Source organism: Choloepus didactylus, chromosome 5 (genome assembly GCF_015220235.1).
Source record: "Choloepus didactylus isolate mChoDid1 chromosome 5, mChoDid1.pri, whole genome shotgun sequence".
NCBI classification, from domain to species: domain Eukaryota; kingdom Metazoa; phylum Chordata; class Mammalia; order Pilosa; family Megalonychidae; genus Choloepus; species Choloepus didactylus.
The window spans coordinates 55,534,298-55,549,653 of record NC_051311.1 but is presented as its reverse complement, the minus strand read 5'-3'; the positions used below and the strand labels follow the sequence as shown (position 1 = coordinate 55,549,653).

At 36.4% G+C, this 15,356-nt stretch overlaps 1 protein-coding gene across 4 annotated transcripts in view; it reads left to right on the top strand.

Moving 5' to 3' along the window:
* The window catches only part of NUP205 (nucleoporin 205), a 114,618-nt gene that overhangs the window by 79,617 nt on the left and 19,645 nt on the right, over nucleotides 1-15,356 (top strand). For all 4 annotated transcript variants that reach the window (XM_037836097.1, XM_037836094.1, XM_037836098.1 and 1 more), the window contains exons 31-35: nucleotides 150-298; nucleotides 1,339-1,530; nucleotides 2,430-2,551; nucleotides 4,041-4,179; nucleotides 5,837-5,963. In XM_037836097.1, the coding sequence (XP_037692025.1) occupies nucleotides 150-298; nucleotides 1,339-1,530; nucleotides 2,430-2,551; nucleotides 4,041-4,179; nucleotides 5,837-5,963 (729 nt within the window). The remainder of the gene's footprint in view (nucleotides 1-149; nucleotides 299-1,338; nucleotides 1,531-2,429; nucleotides 2,552-4,040; nucleotides 4,180-5,836; nucleotides 5,964-15,356) is intronic.

The following is a 15,356-nucleotide window of genomic DNA, read 5'->3' as shown; positions in this document are numbered from 1 at the left end:
CTCATTGCTTGTATAAGGCCTTTGTATATATGCAGTAATGGAAGGATATTTTTGTTTCGTATGAAGTATAATCATTCAGTTACTATGAGGAGTTTTCATTGGAGTGTTTTTAATTTTTTTTTTTTTTTTTTCTATTTTAATGCTTTTAGCCAAGAAAACCATGTGGGAAAGGTTGACAGCCCCAGAAGATATGTTTAGTAAATTACAGCGAGAAAACATAGCCATCATTGAGAGTTACGGTGCTGCACTCATGGAAGTTGTCTGTCGAGATGCTTGTGATGGTCACGAGATTGGAAGGGTAAAGTAACTTTTGTTTAGAATTATAGTTGAATAGATATTTTGACTTAAGTATAAACTGAATCCACTTATAAAATGTAGTTACATATTGATAATTATTTTTTGCAATATGCTATGATAAATTTGCTTATTTATCATAATTTGGAACTTCTGTTTTATTTACATGGTTTTTTTTTAAATTCTATTCAGAATCCTAATTAGCTCGGAATTTTCCCTTAGAATTATCTTTTTGCTAATTATGAGGTTAGGCTTACACCATAGAAACAACAGAAAGCTGCTTCATAAAGATCTTTGTTAACGAGAATTCTGGATAAGTTGCTTTTATGCTTATCTTTCTCTACCTAAATACTTTGTAGAGGAGAATTTGCCTTTTTATTTTTTTTTAAATATTGTGGTATAGTGGTGATGATCCAGTGAAAAGATAACTTCCTACTAGTGGAAAATTATGTAGCTATTTAAAATCATGATTTTGAAAACCTTTCAGTGACCTGGGAAACAGGATTTTAATTAAAAAAAAAATAGGGTAAAAAATAAACTATGTAGTAAACTCTCCATTATGTTAAAAGATTTTTAAGTATTTTTATGTACTGAAAAAAGACTGGGAGGAGATAAACAAAAATGGATTAACTGTTTATTTGATTATATATTTTTTAACACACTTTTCCATGTTTTCTAGGTTTTCTGTGATGAGCTTTTAAAACTTTACAATTGGGAAAAATAGCTATTAAAATATTTCCTTTCCTCTAACATATAATATCTAGATTCTGCTAAAATGTATTTAATGTCATTATTTTAATGTATCAGGTTTTTTTCAGAAATGTAACTTTACCCTGAAATTTTTACTTTTATTAATAAATTGAGATTTTGGATACATAGTTTCCAACTTCTCAAAAAAAAACAAAGTAAGGATATTTTATTGTAAGCAATGATTCTCCTTCTTAAAGAAAAATTCCAAATGTTTCCAAATAAAGGCAGTTATTGTGGTTGATTGTGGTAGCTATCTACATGAACTTTTTGGGCTTTGATGTATTCTTGCTTCAGATGCTGGCACTGGCACTACTTGACCGGATTGTCTCTGTGGATAAGCAGCAGCAGTGGCTTTTGTATCTTTCTAACAGTGGCTATTTGAAGGTGCTTGTGGACAGCTTGGTAGAAGATGATCGTACTTTACAGAGCTTACTCACTCCACAACCTCCCCTTTTAAAAGCCCTGTATACCTATGAATCCAAAATGGTAAGGCTTTATAGACATTGGAAGTTAGATCAATAGAGCATTTCTCCTTGGGGCTATGGATATATTAAAGAAAATTCATGTGGTATACATTTCAAATATTTCTTTCTACTGTTTAAACTGTAATAATTTCTAAGGAGTTTTAAATTGGGGGATATATATGCAAGAAATGTATATTCTAAGTGGGCCAAAGTTGGGTTGAAGTGATCTTGAGAGGGTTAGTTGGACAGTGGAACTGCTGCTTTTCTCACTCAAATTGCTGATGATGGCGATATGACAACAGAGCTCTGGGAGGAGAGCAGTGAGCAGAATTGTCCCCTCACAAGAAAATTCAGACTGTCTTAGCTGCCTTTTGAACATTATAATGTAGGTACTTTAAACACAGTATTTTTCAGTACAGTATATAATTCATCATTTCCTCCAAATCCATTTTAATCTCTGTTTCCTCCTAGTTAAATGTATCACAAATTTCAATCATAGAAGCACTGGAGTCTTGGTTTCTTCATTAACTCTTCTTTCTTTTCCTCCTTCATTTATTCATCAAGTTATTTATTTAATACCTGTTATATGCAGGCATGGTACTTGGTACTAGAAATACAGGTGTGGGCAAAATAGACCAACTCCCTGCCCTCCATAAGCCCATGTAGTAACAGAAACAATAGTTTAATTAAGTGCTTAATTCATGCAAGCCATTATTTGCGGGCACTTCTGATATGCTATTATTTAATCCTCAAAAAAACCCTATGAGAAAGGTGGTGTAAGGTCTCCCTTCTTAGCTAGCTTACAAAATTTATCTTCAATGGTGATTTAAAGATCAGAGAGGTGCTGTATGAGAGTTTTATTTTTATGAGGTCCTTGGATATGATTGCAGCACTGATGATTTTCTGTTCATAACTTCTTAGGCATTTCTCACAAGAGTGGCTAAGATACAGCACGGCGCTCTAGAGCTGCTGAGGTCTGGGGTGATTGTGAGACTAGCACAATGCCAAGTCTATGACAAGCGCCCAGAGATGGACCCTCAGGGGTAAGTGTCCATAAAGACTGGTTTTGTTAAGACCCAGTAAAGGATTACTAAGGGCAAAAGAAATTGCAAACATAGTTATGCCATTTGTTTATCATTGTTTGAGCAGTACTCTTTCATCTTGAGTTTTTAAAAAATAATACACCCCTGTCATTTACTAATGAGTGGAAGTTACTTTAGAGTAAAGATGTGTAGGAACGTAATGCCTTCCATTTTAGAATAGAAATATAAGGGAGAATTAGAGAGAAATTTTGTCAGTAAATGTTTATCTTCCCATCTGTGTTTTGTTCAGTAGAAAGGCATGTGTTCAGCTAAAGTGGTATTCTAAAGTATTGTAGTGAAATTATAATTTGTCATGAATTCCTTCTTCCTGATAACTTAACTGGATAAGGATTTCAGAGTTTATATTATTTTCTCATTTTAGCATATTACCAATTGCGTACTAATTTAAAAGCTTTAAGTGAAATTCTTTTCAATTCTTTTAAGCAGATTTCTCAGTTCAATTTGAATATGGATCTATTTTTGCTTCTCCTTGGCTGTAGCTTTGTTTGATAGCATTACCCTCCTAGCAATAAATAGCACTTGGTCTGATGTAGTAATTTTCTTCAGAGGATCCATTGCCAAACTAAATGTTTGAGTTTTTCAGGCTTTATCTATGGAACTTTTTTTACCATCAGACAAAAAAAAGGTATTGCTTTCTAAAAATTTAAGCATGAGAATTATTGTTATTATTTTCACTTGTGGTGAAGAGGGTTGTGTTAAATTTCTCAGTTCATAGCATATTGTTATCTCTCATCTATATGAAGCATCTCTCATTTTATTTATTCCCTTTTATTTCCAAATTTTGCTTCTGTTCCCATCTCTTCAACAGGCAACCATTCTATTGTGTTTAATATAAAAATTGACAGATTTAAATACAAATATTTATGACAAAACAGTTGATTAATAGTTTCTTAATAGAATGTTTTGAGGCATAATCCTAAAGGGTAAATGATTTTTCAACTTTTTTTTTTTTTTTTTTTTTTTAATCTTGTTTTGTTTTTATAATGGATAGTTATAAAACTATCATTTTGGGCTTTTTATAATGGATAGTTATAAAACTATTTCATTTTGGGCTTGGGTATAGGAAAGGAAAATTTGGGGAAAGTAACTTTTGTTTCATCTGTTTTTCACCCATATTCTCTATGGCCCAAGGGCACATTTAGAGTAAATAAGTATCTTTGGGAAGTTTCAAGCATTATCTTTTCAAATTGTGCTGATTTTCTTTAATAATATTTTTCAAAATTCAGATAATTCAGTTTTACTAACTAAGCTATTAGCTTAGGCAAAGTCTTTACACCAATAATGTATATATGGAATACAGAGTACTCATAGCTTCACATCTTAATCAGTTGGCTGTGATTTGTTTGCCATGTTGATGGTAATGAACTATTAGAGTATATCTTAACTCTTGGAATGTTTCTTTCTCCTTGTTGGAATGAAATGAATGAAGAATGTTTGGCATAAGAGACCCTCCAGTGTTCATCCCTGCTCCACTGGATCGATACCGTCAGATTCTCCTTCCAGCTCTCCAGTTGTGCCAAGTCATTCTCACGTCTAGTATGGCCCAGCACTTGCAGGCAGCAGGACAAGTAAGAGAACTCCTTAGTTTAGAGATTGTCTAGTGTAAAATCCTCTGTTTTACAAATATGGAAACCTTAAGTAAATTTACTTTAATCATGCTATTTTTAGTAGAGCTGGATACAGAAAACACCAGTGGTACAAAGGTCCGTTGTATTCTGCTCTGAACTACATTGGTCTGTTTTTGTACTTTTGTTTGAATGAATGAAATGCTGTAGCAAATTAATAGAATAGTGAGGTGAAAATCAAGAGTTCTACATGTGTTCTTCTAAAGGAAGCAGTTATTGTGATAGTAATTAACTGGCTTCTAAAATTTAATTCAATCAGTATGTATCGAGAGAGGGCTTTATACTATGCTAGGCCTTGCAGAAAATGCAAAAGATAGAAGGTACTGCCATATTTATTTATGATATTTAGAGAATGAAGTAATTTAAATGAGTGCATTTTCCAGGTAACAAGATTTTTTCCTTTAAACACTGGAAATTAGTTTTATTTTCATCACTTTTCAGTGAAACTTTAAAAAACATATTGCATATTTCTTTGCTTCTTTAAACTGATTATACAATATTTAGGCTTTTGCTGATTAATTAGGTTCAACATTGTGAGTCTACGATTTTCTGTTGTATTACTTTATTGTACTACAGTGCTCTCAAGTAATTGATTTGTGGTAATTTTGTCTGCTTTCCCTTCCATCAGTCCTCAAGCTTATCTCACAGAGATAGAATGCTGCTGTTTCTTTGCCACTTTATTCTATACCATATTCATTGGTGACCTTTGAGTCAGTTCTTTAAAACTCAATTACTTTTCTTGTTTTCTACTTTATTGAGATTTAGATTATTTATTACAAGTGAGACATTGTGATATATTGGTTCTCTAATACCAGTCTTGTACTTACTGTAGCAGAATCACCTGAGGAACCTCTTTTAAAAATATAGGTGACTGAGTCCCACATACAGAGGTTATGAGCTGAGGTCAGGAATCTGTATTAGAAAAATGAAATGGGGCACAGTTCCTGAGTGATTCAGATATTTGGGTTGGTTTGCCATAGTTTGCTTTCAAAGCATTTATGATCTAGTTGAGGAGATATTCATATGGGAAAATAATTAGAGAATCCTCCATGTCAGTACACTATAAAATGCCAGGATGGAAGGGGCAGAATTTGGAGGTCAGGATTTTTATCTCCTTTGTTTTTACCGTACCAAAAGGAGAATTAGACAAAAGTTTTTATGTGATCGTCTCCATGTCATGCTAGTCAGACTTTTTATAGAGCAACTTCTTGAATCTGATAGGTCATTTTTGTACCCAATTCATTTTAAATTCTTGTTGTAGTTCCATTTGGAAAAACAATAAAAGAAGTAATATTGAGGTTAAATAATAGTTTTCATGCAGTTGCTCCAAGTTAAATATTCTACTCTCCTATAATAGCCTCTAAATGTATTAATTTGAAATAATCCTTATCTTTAGCTTCTTTGTGAGTTTTAGTTAATTGTTTGCTTTTTGAGAAATTAAACTATGTAAGTGTAGAGGAAAATTACTTATCTCTTATTCTTCTTCAGTATACTGAATCACTTCAACATTATTAAAAAGATAAATTATAAATTTATAGTAGAATTTTCTACTCTGTTCCACCTTTGCTTTTTCCATTTCTCCCCCTTTTCCATGGCTTAGGTGTTGCAGTTTCTCATTTCCCATTCTGATACCATACAAGCAATTCTGCGCTGTCAGGATGTTAGTGCTGGGTCTTTGCAGGAATTGGCTCTGCTGACAGGAATTATCAGTAAAGCAGCACTTCCTGGTGAGTTGATTATGTTGATTGGACTTTTAATAGTTCTTTACAGAATGGCATACACTTTTTTAATAAAATGAGGTTTTATTATTTTGTGACAGAAGAGATAGTGAGGGAGTTGCTGAATTCCACATAAATGTTTTCTTCACTCTAAGTACAAGAGATATTAGTCCTTAAAAGATCACTATGATTAAGGAAAAAAAGGTAATGAAAACTATTAAGATGTTTTGGTCATTTTTTAAATTTGATTTTTTTTTACTAATGTAAATTTTAAACAGATTCTTAACTCTGGTGTGAAAGATGAAGTGATGATTTCTATTACTCTTCCTTTTCCACTTTCAGATTATGTTGCATATATTATTTATATTTTGTCAGGTTATATAACATTTATATTCAGTCCCACAACCATAATACTCTCAGATCTTTACTTTTAGTTATTTATTAACATAGATTCACTGCAAAACATAAGTTCTTTTTTTCCATGGCTTCATTATCTCTTGGTATTCTTAATTTATATTGAGGTCCCCTCCCCTGAGAAAAAATACATCATGTTGCCTAGTTCTCTAACATTTGAGAATATCAGAGGTTGGATGACAGCATGGCTATATGATTTCCTTTCCCTCAGAATTTGTAATATTAATGATAACAGCTCATATTTATTAAGCATTTTTAGAGACTCTTTTAAACACGTAACATGCTAATTGATTTAATCTTCACGACAGAATTATTATTACTCACATTTTATGGATGAGCAAACTGAGGCACAAAGAGATTAACCAAAAGTCACACAGATAATATGGGAGCATAGAGTTCCCCAGGCAGTCTGCCTATGCGTTTAATGACTAAGCTATATTATGTCCATTTTTATGTTGCTTTACAGAACTGTGAGGCCAACTTCTGACCCCATTCTACCACCCCTCTCCCCCCACCCCTACCCACTGCCGGTATTTTTCTGCTCTGGATACTTCAGTGCCTGATCCCTCTGGGTTGGGCAAAGTAGAGCATTTAGTAGGACTGAATACAGGGCCTTGCTCTGAGGTACTTGGAGCCTGTACTCATTCTGAGGAGATCCCACAGTACACTCAACCCACTCTGTGTTGTGTCCCAGTCGTGGGCTTATAATCATTCCCCAACTAATTCCATTTTCCTAAGGTGATACTAAGTCAGGCCACCCTTCCTGCCTCTACTAAGGTCCCATAGTGCTACATAGTAGTTTTCCTCCTAAGGGTTTTTCCCTTGATTTTTGCAGGACTAATTAATTACTCTCAATATATTTCTTTACAAATTGGAGGATCTCCATGAGAATTTTTAAAAGTTTGTTGGCTTATCTTCTTTCCTCTATACTGCTTCTGAAAGGTGGGATATATGGGTCATGAGCTGAATTATGTTGCTCATTTTACCAGAATTTTCTTTCTCTTTTTTTCTTAGCTACCACTATTCTTCAGTATTTATGGCATAAGTTGGCCCCTTTCTTTGTTTGAATTTTTTTCTTTTTATACGTTGATGACAGCAGGGACAATCTATGATACTACTTCCTTCTGCCGTGTTAACCCAAAAGCCCTGAGTTAGGTATTTCTTTATGAGAATTTACGTTTTATCAAATCCTCTGCAAGGTGCTTTTATTGATGAAGTCTTCTTTGATTAACGTTTATTATATTATTATTATTATTCACCACATTTATTGAGTGTTTACTATGTGCCAGAAACTGTATAAGGCCCTGGGAAACCAAAGATGAAAAGCAAAATTCCTGCCTCCAAGAAGCTCAACCTCTATCAGAAAAAATACTGAAGATAATGTGGAAGCATCAAAATGGAGGCCTGAAACAGGTTCCTTAGGAACCATTGGGGAAGAGGTCCCTCATTCAAGCTGTAAGAGAATGAGCAAGCTAATCAGTCATTCTCTATCTTCTGTTTTCTCAGTGACCAGAGGCTGCTGAGAGTATGTAGATCACAACTATGCTGTGGAGTAGGATGTAGCCATATAAATTGCCATCTTTGTTATATTTGGTGTAGTTGTTGGTTTTAAACACAGACCAAATGAACTTTTCCTAGTGAGCAACTTTGATTTATGGAACCTTAGGTTATCTGTGATTAACTGTTAATACCTAACAATTTTTAACACCTAAGAAATCTATATTTTGCTGAGTGCAGCATTTGGCACTCCCAGTATATTAAGGTTGCATTCAGAGAAGCACGATTTATTTTAACGTGCTCATATCAAATTCAAACAGAAGACATGAACAGGGTAAAAGCATCCTGATGGCAATTACTGCTCTCTAAAAGGAACCAGTCATCAATTTACAATTTTTTTTTTAGAAATATAAACTTTATATTTGTATAAATTTTTCTCTCCCCACACAAATGAAATCATACCCTAATACTGTTCTGTAACTTTTTTTTTCACTGTCTTCAAGATCTTTTCTCACCATTGCATCTAGTCCTACCTCATTCTTTTTTTTTTAAATTCATTTTATTGAGATATATTCACATACCATGCAGTCATACAAAACGAAGCGTATATTCAGTTGTTTACAGTGCCATTATATAGTTGTGCATGCATCACCAAAATTAATTTTTGACATTTTCATTACCACATACACAAAAATAATAGGAATAAAAAATTAAAGTGAAAAAGCACAAAGTTATAAAGAACACTGGGTGCCTTTCTTTTGTTTTTGTTTTGTTTTGCTTTGTTTTTTTTTTTTTGTTTTTTTCCTTCTCCCATTTTTCTACTCGTCCATCCATAAACTAGACAAAGGGGAGTGTGGTCCATATGGCTTTCCCAATCAGTGTCACCCCTCATAAGCTACATTTTTATACAGTTGCCTTCAAGATCATGGGTTCTGGGTTGTAGTTTGATAGTTTCAGGTATTTACTGCTAGCTATTCTAATTCTTTAGAACGTAAAAAGGATTGTCTATATTGTGCATAAGAGTGCCCACCAGAGTGACCTCTCGGCTCCTTTTGGAATTTCTCTGCCATTGAAGCTTATTTCATTTCCTTTCACATCCCCCGTTTGGTCAAGAAGATGTTCTCCATACCATGATGCCAGGTCTAGAGTCCTCCCTGGGAGTCATATTCCATGTTGCCAGTGAGATTCACTTCCCTGGGTGTCAGATCCCATGTATGGGGAAAGGCAGTGATTTCACCTGCCAAGTTGGCTTAGCTAGAGAGAGAGGGCCACATCTGAGCAACAAAGAGGCATTCAGGAGGAGGTTCTTAGGCACAATTATAGGGAGGCCTAGCCTCTCCTTTGCAGCAACAAATCTTCTCAAGGGCAAGTCCTGTGGTAGAGGGCTCAGCCCATCAAACCACCAGGAAGTGACTTCTTTATGATTGATGTACACAAATTATTCAGTTCTTCCTAACCAATCATCCTAAAAATGAATGCTCATTTAGTGCCCATATTGTGAGACGTAGGGTCATAGACTTGCTTTTCTCTTCTTCAATCCCATTATTTTTACTACCTCCTTCCTGTTACAATTATAGATAATATGACCTCTATTAATGTTTCTATGGTAACAAATGTTAAACCTTAAGACAGATAAATAACTCTTTACTGGTGGAATTTCAAGTGTCCTTGATAGGCTAAGAAAGAACTATTTGAAAACAAGCTTTTAATATTTTCCTTCAAATCACTATAAATTCTTAACTTCACTATGTAAAACACAGAACCTTAGTGGTTGAAGTATTTTATCTTAACCCTTATAATTTCAGCACTAGATAATTACAATTTATTTTCAAGAAGAGACCATAGATTTCTTCCTTGGCCTAGAGCAGCCCTTACAATGCAGGGAGAGGAGGGTGGGCTGGGACCACCCTCAGAACGAGCCATGGCTGAATAATGGAGACCTCGAACTCCATTACCAAGAAGATGAAAGTGATGATGACTCTTAAAAAGTGTTGGATTTAGCAGAGTATGCAAGAAGACACCACTGGTGGAATTGAGTGTTTGGTCACAGTTCCAGACTTATGGTAGAAATGGGCCCGTTTGTGCACATAAAGCTCTTAAGGTAAAGTAGGATTTTGGAGATAAGAAATATAAATTGATCAGAGTATGAGAGTTAGCGTCAGCTACCACCTTGGTATCCTTTGTACTGACTAGTGAAGGAGAGATATCCAAAGTAGTCAAATTACCTATCAAATTCAACTAACAATTGCATTTTAGACTTTTTTAAATTTTATTTTGAAATAATTTCAAACTTACAGTAACAGTTGCAAAAACAATACAAAACCCATGCACAGAACTCCAGCATACCCTGACCCCCCTCCCCCGATACCCCAATCCACCAACTTTAACATCCTGTCACACCACCATTTCTTTCTTTCCCTCCCTCTCTTTCTCCCTCCCTATCATCCATCATCTGTTGCTCTGTCTTCTGAACATATGAGAGCAAGCTGCACACATCCTTGAACAAACAATGTAATTCACATATACAATTCCCATGAACAAGAACATTCTTTTATGCAGTCCCATTAAGCGCAGCTAAGAAGTTCAAGAAATTCAACTTTGATACAAAGCTTACATTCTATATTTCCTCTTTTTTTTTTCTTATGTCCCAACTGTGTCCCTTTGAGCCTCCTCTCCTCCATCCTCAGATCCCATCCAGGATCATCCTTGGCATTTAATTGTCATTGCCTGTTTAGACTGTCTTTTTCTGTTTTTTTTCAATTGTGGAAACATATATACAGCCTAAATCTTCCCATTCCAACCCCTCCCTAGCATTCCATTAGTGTGATTAATCACATTTAGAATGTTGTAATGCTATCACCTTCCCACCATCCATTACTAGAAATTTCCTTTCACCTCAGACAGCAACCCTACACTCATTTCTTAACTCCCCATTGCTCCTTCCCCCACTTCTCATAACCCATATTCTACTTTTCATCTCTATGGTCATATTCTCTGATAATTTCTTTGTGTTTACTGTGGGGCTTAAATTTAACCCCTTAAATCTATAACAATCTTGTTTTTCTTTGATACCAGCTTAACTTCAATAGGACACATAAACTATGTTCCTATACTCCTTCATTCCCCCGCCTTTATATAGTTCTTGTCAAAAATTACATATTTTACATTGAGTCCAAAACCACTGATTTGTCGTTAGAGTTTATGTATTTTATATCCTGTAGGAAGTAAATAGTGGAGTTAAAAATAAAAAATTATTGACTTCTATTTGTATTCCATTGTGGTCAGAGAATGTGCTTTGTACAAATTCAGTTGTTTTTTTGTTTTGTTTTGTTTTGTTTTGTTTTTAATTTATTGAGGCTTGTTTTATGTCCCAGCATATGGTCTATTCTGGAGAAAGATCCGTGATCACTAGAGAAAAATGTGTGTCCTGGTGATTTGGGATGTAATATTCTATATATGCCTGTTAAATTTCTCTAATCTCTCTCTCTCCTTTCTTTGTTTCTTTGTCAGTAGCGCTCCCTTTAGTATCTGAAGTAGGGCAGGTCTTTTATTGGCAGACTCTCTCAGCATTTGTTTGTCTGTGAAAAATTTAAGCTCTCCCTCAAATTTGAAGGAGAGTTTTGCTGGATAAAGTATTCTTGGTTGGAAATTTTTCTCTCTCAGAATTTTAAATATGTCATGCCACTGCCTTCTTGCCTCCATGGTGGCCGCTGTATAGTCACTACTTAGTCTTAACGTTGTTTCCTTTGTATGTGGTAAATTGCTTTTCTCTTGCTGCTTTCACAACTTGCTCCTTCTCTTCAGTATTTGAGAGTCTGATCAGAATACGTCTTGGAGTGGGTTTATTTGGATTTATTCTATTAGGAGTTTGCTGGGCATTTATGCTTTGTGTATTTATATTGTGTAGAAGGTTTGGGAAGTTTTCCCCAACAATTTCTTTGAATACTCTTTCTAGGCCTTTACCCTTCTCTTCCCCTTCTGGGACACCAATGAATCTTAAATTTGGAGATTTTATTTTATCTATCATATCCCTGAGATCCATTTCGATTTTTTCGATTTTTTTCCCCATTCTTTCTTTTGTTCTTTCATTTTCCGTTCTGTGGTTGTCGAGGATGCTGAGTTGTTGTTCAGCTTCCTCTAATCTTGTATTATGAGTATCTAGAGTCTTTTTAATTTGGCCAACAGTTTCTTTTATTTCCATAAGATCTTCTATTTTTTTTTATTTACTCTTGCAATTTCTTCTTTATGCCCTTTTAGGGTCTTCTTTATGTCCTTTATGTCCTGTGCCATGCTCTCGTTATTTGATTTTAGGTCTTTGATTAATTGCGCCAAGTACTGTGTCTCTTCTGATCTTTTGATTTGGTGTTTGGATTTGGGTTCCCCATATCGTCCGCTTTTGTCATATGCTTTAAGATTTTCTGTTGTTTTTGGTCTCTTGGCATTTGCTTTACTTGATAGGGTTCTTTCTGGATATAAAAAATACCGATCTCTAATTTGTCATATGTACAGCTTGGTGGCATACACTTTCTCTAACTAGCCAGCAGATGGCATCCGTGAGTCACCTATTCCCCTCAAGTCAGTTCTCCCCAACTTTGTGGTGTGTGGCGATCTGATTCTTGTGGGGTTCAGTTGGTGCACGAATTTTGGGTGTGTTGTTGGTGCTGTCTGCCCTGAATGTGGGGCATGTGTCTGGGTAGTTAGGGAGGCAGGGCAGCTTTAATAATCAAATCTCCCAGGTGTTCCTGGAGATTTAAGGCTCTTGCAAGAGTCTAAGCCTTCATTTCAGTCTTGCCACAGATTGTCTCTGCCACTGACACACAAGTCCTCGGTATTGGCGTAGGGTCCCTGGGATTTCCGAGCAGGTCCCAGCTGTGCTCTTCCAGGACCTCTGCTGAGGGAAGGCTGTGCCACGTCACAAGTGTGCACCGTCCTTCAGGGAAGCCCTGGGCTGCTGGGCCATGCAGGAGCATTCCCAGCCTGCTTTAAAGATGGTTGAATAGGGCGTGTTAATTTCCCCCTTTTCGCAGAGCTCCACCTTCCCAGCTCTGGGACAATTAGCTGTGGGTGCACTGAAGGCCACTGTCCACGTCCGATATTGTGGTGTGTGCACGATGCTGTGGGAAACACTCTTGGCCCAGCTCTGGGCTATGGCTCCGTCCCCGGGCAGGAGTGTCTACAGCTCACCGGGGAGATGGCTGCAAGGGGCGCGGTTTCTTTCTCCTTTTGGTTCCCCTCTGTCCCCCTGTCCCCGAGACAATCAGCACCGGGTGTGGGAAGGGCTATCTTCCACACCAGGCACTGAGGTGTTGGCTACAGCCCACTCGCGCCATGCTTCACTGCGTGGTTCTCACTGCTGTATCTGCAGTTGCTCTAGGGTTTTGTTTTGTTTTTTTAAAAAGGACTAGTCTGTCTCCATATGCCAACCCGTGGTTTCCCCACACCACAGCGTGGCCGCCAGACTTTCAGCCAGCTTACTCACTTGTTTCAGAATACAGACTCCCGGTTTCACCAAATGTGTGGTCCCTGTGGATTTAGCAGACCTTATCCGGCCGGTGCATCGCCAGAACTGGTGTTCTAGGTCACTTTCTGGCTTTTATCTAGTATTTTTCACGGAGGTGTTTTTTTTGCCCCGTCTCACCTAGCCGCCATCTTAGGTTCTCTCTCATTCTTTTTTAATGGCTCCATTGTTTGTTGGTTGTGAGAATGTTATCCAGACCCCTACTGTTCAACGATATCCTTGTTGAATGATATGTTGAAAGTTTCCAATCTTTTTGAAATTTCAAACTGTGTGGCATTTAGTAACTTTGTGCAAATGTGTGTGAGTGTGCGTGTTTATGTGTATGTGTACATAAACATTCTCGTATTTTTGGTTATATTCGAGCTACTAGGCTTGACAAATTCCTAGCACTGAGGGTCTGAAAAATGTGCTTAAAATTTTTTTAAAGAAAATGCCAAATTAAACTCCCATACATACAATATTTTTAAAAATCAGTTTATACTCCTATCAACAGTCTCCATCAGAAAGCATAATTTATCCAGCAAACACTTAATGAATCCATACTATTTGCCAGATGGGTTTTTTTTGTTTTTTTTTTTTTAAAAAAAAAACAGGGGCTGGTTGGCAGATGGAAGGAGCATAGGGGATAGGAAAATAGAAGATGTCTTTTTTTTTTTTTTTTAATTCACAGTATCATCATATAGTTGTGTATTCATCACCCCAATCTATTTTTGAATATTTTCCTTATACCAGAAAGAATCAGAATCAGAATAAAAAATAAAAATAAAAAAGAACACCCAAATCATGCCCCACATCCCACCCTATTTTTCATTTAGTTTTTGTCCCCATTTTTCTACTCATCCATCCATATACTGGATAAAGGCAGTGTGATCCACAATCACACTGTCACCCCTTGTAATCTACGTTGTTATACAGTCGTCTTCAAGAGTCAAGGCTACTGGGTTGGAGTTTGGTAGTTTCAGATATTTACTTCTAGCTATTCCAATACATTAAAACTTAAAAAGTGTTATCTATATCGTGTGTAAGAATGTCCACCAGAGTGACCTCTCAACTCCGTTTGAAATCTTTCAGCCACTGAAGCTTTATTTCGTTTCATTTCGCATCCCCCTTTTGGTTAAGAAGATGTTCTCAATCCCATGATGCCGGGTCCAGATTCATTCCTGGGAGTCATATCCTGTGTTGCCAGGGAGATTTACACCCCTGGGAGTCAGGAACCACATAATGGGGAGGGCAATGAGATCACCTGCCAAGGTGACTTAGTTAGAGAGAGAGGGCCACGTCTAAGCAACAAAGAGGCACTCGGGGAGACTCTTAGGCACAATTACAAGCAGGCCTAGCCTCTCCCCTGCATCAACAAATTTCATTGGGGCAAGCCCCCAAGTCAGAAAAGAAGAAGACATGATCTTTTGAGAAGCTTATTATCCAGCTGGAAAGATAATTTAAACACACAAAACAGCTAAGATACAATTACAAGAGAAGCTTATAAGGCTTCTTTGGACATTTCTTCCCTTCCATCTTTGTCCTGAGAAGCAACAAGTTTGAATTGATCATTCCTCCTGCTCATATCACTTCACTTCTATTTACTTATGCAGTAGCTTCCTGACCATTCCATTCCTCTTATCTAAATCCTATTCATTCTTCAAGTACCACCAGTTTTATGATTCATTCTCCATGTATATTAGATATACATGATTTGTTCCATCTCCAAACCATACAAAGAAACCTTGGTTTCATATTTTTCTTCTGTACAATCCAAAATATATTGGTACCTCTGAACCACTTTTCATGGATAGTTTCATTGCCTGATGAAGAGTAACTTTGGGAGAAAAAGCTGGTGTTTGCTTAGCTGCTTGGTGATATATACCCTGATAAGTGATTATGGGAGATACCAGTCTATGCCTAACACAAGTACTGCTCTAGAACCTCTAGGGCCCTTTTGCATCTACATGTTCCCTGACCCCGCCAGGCTAAAG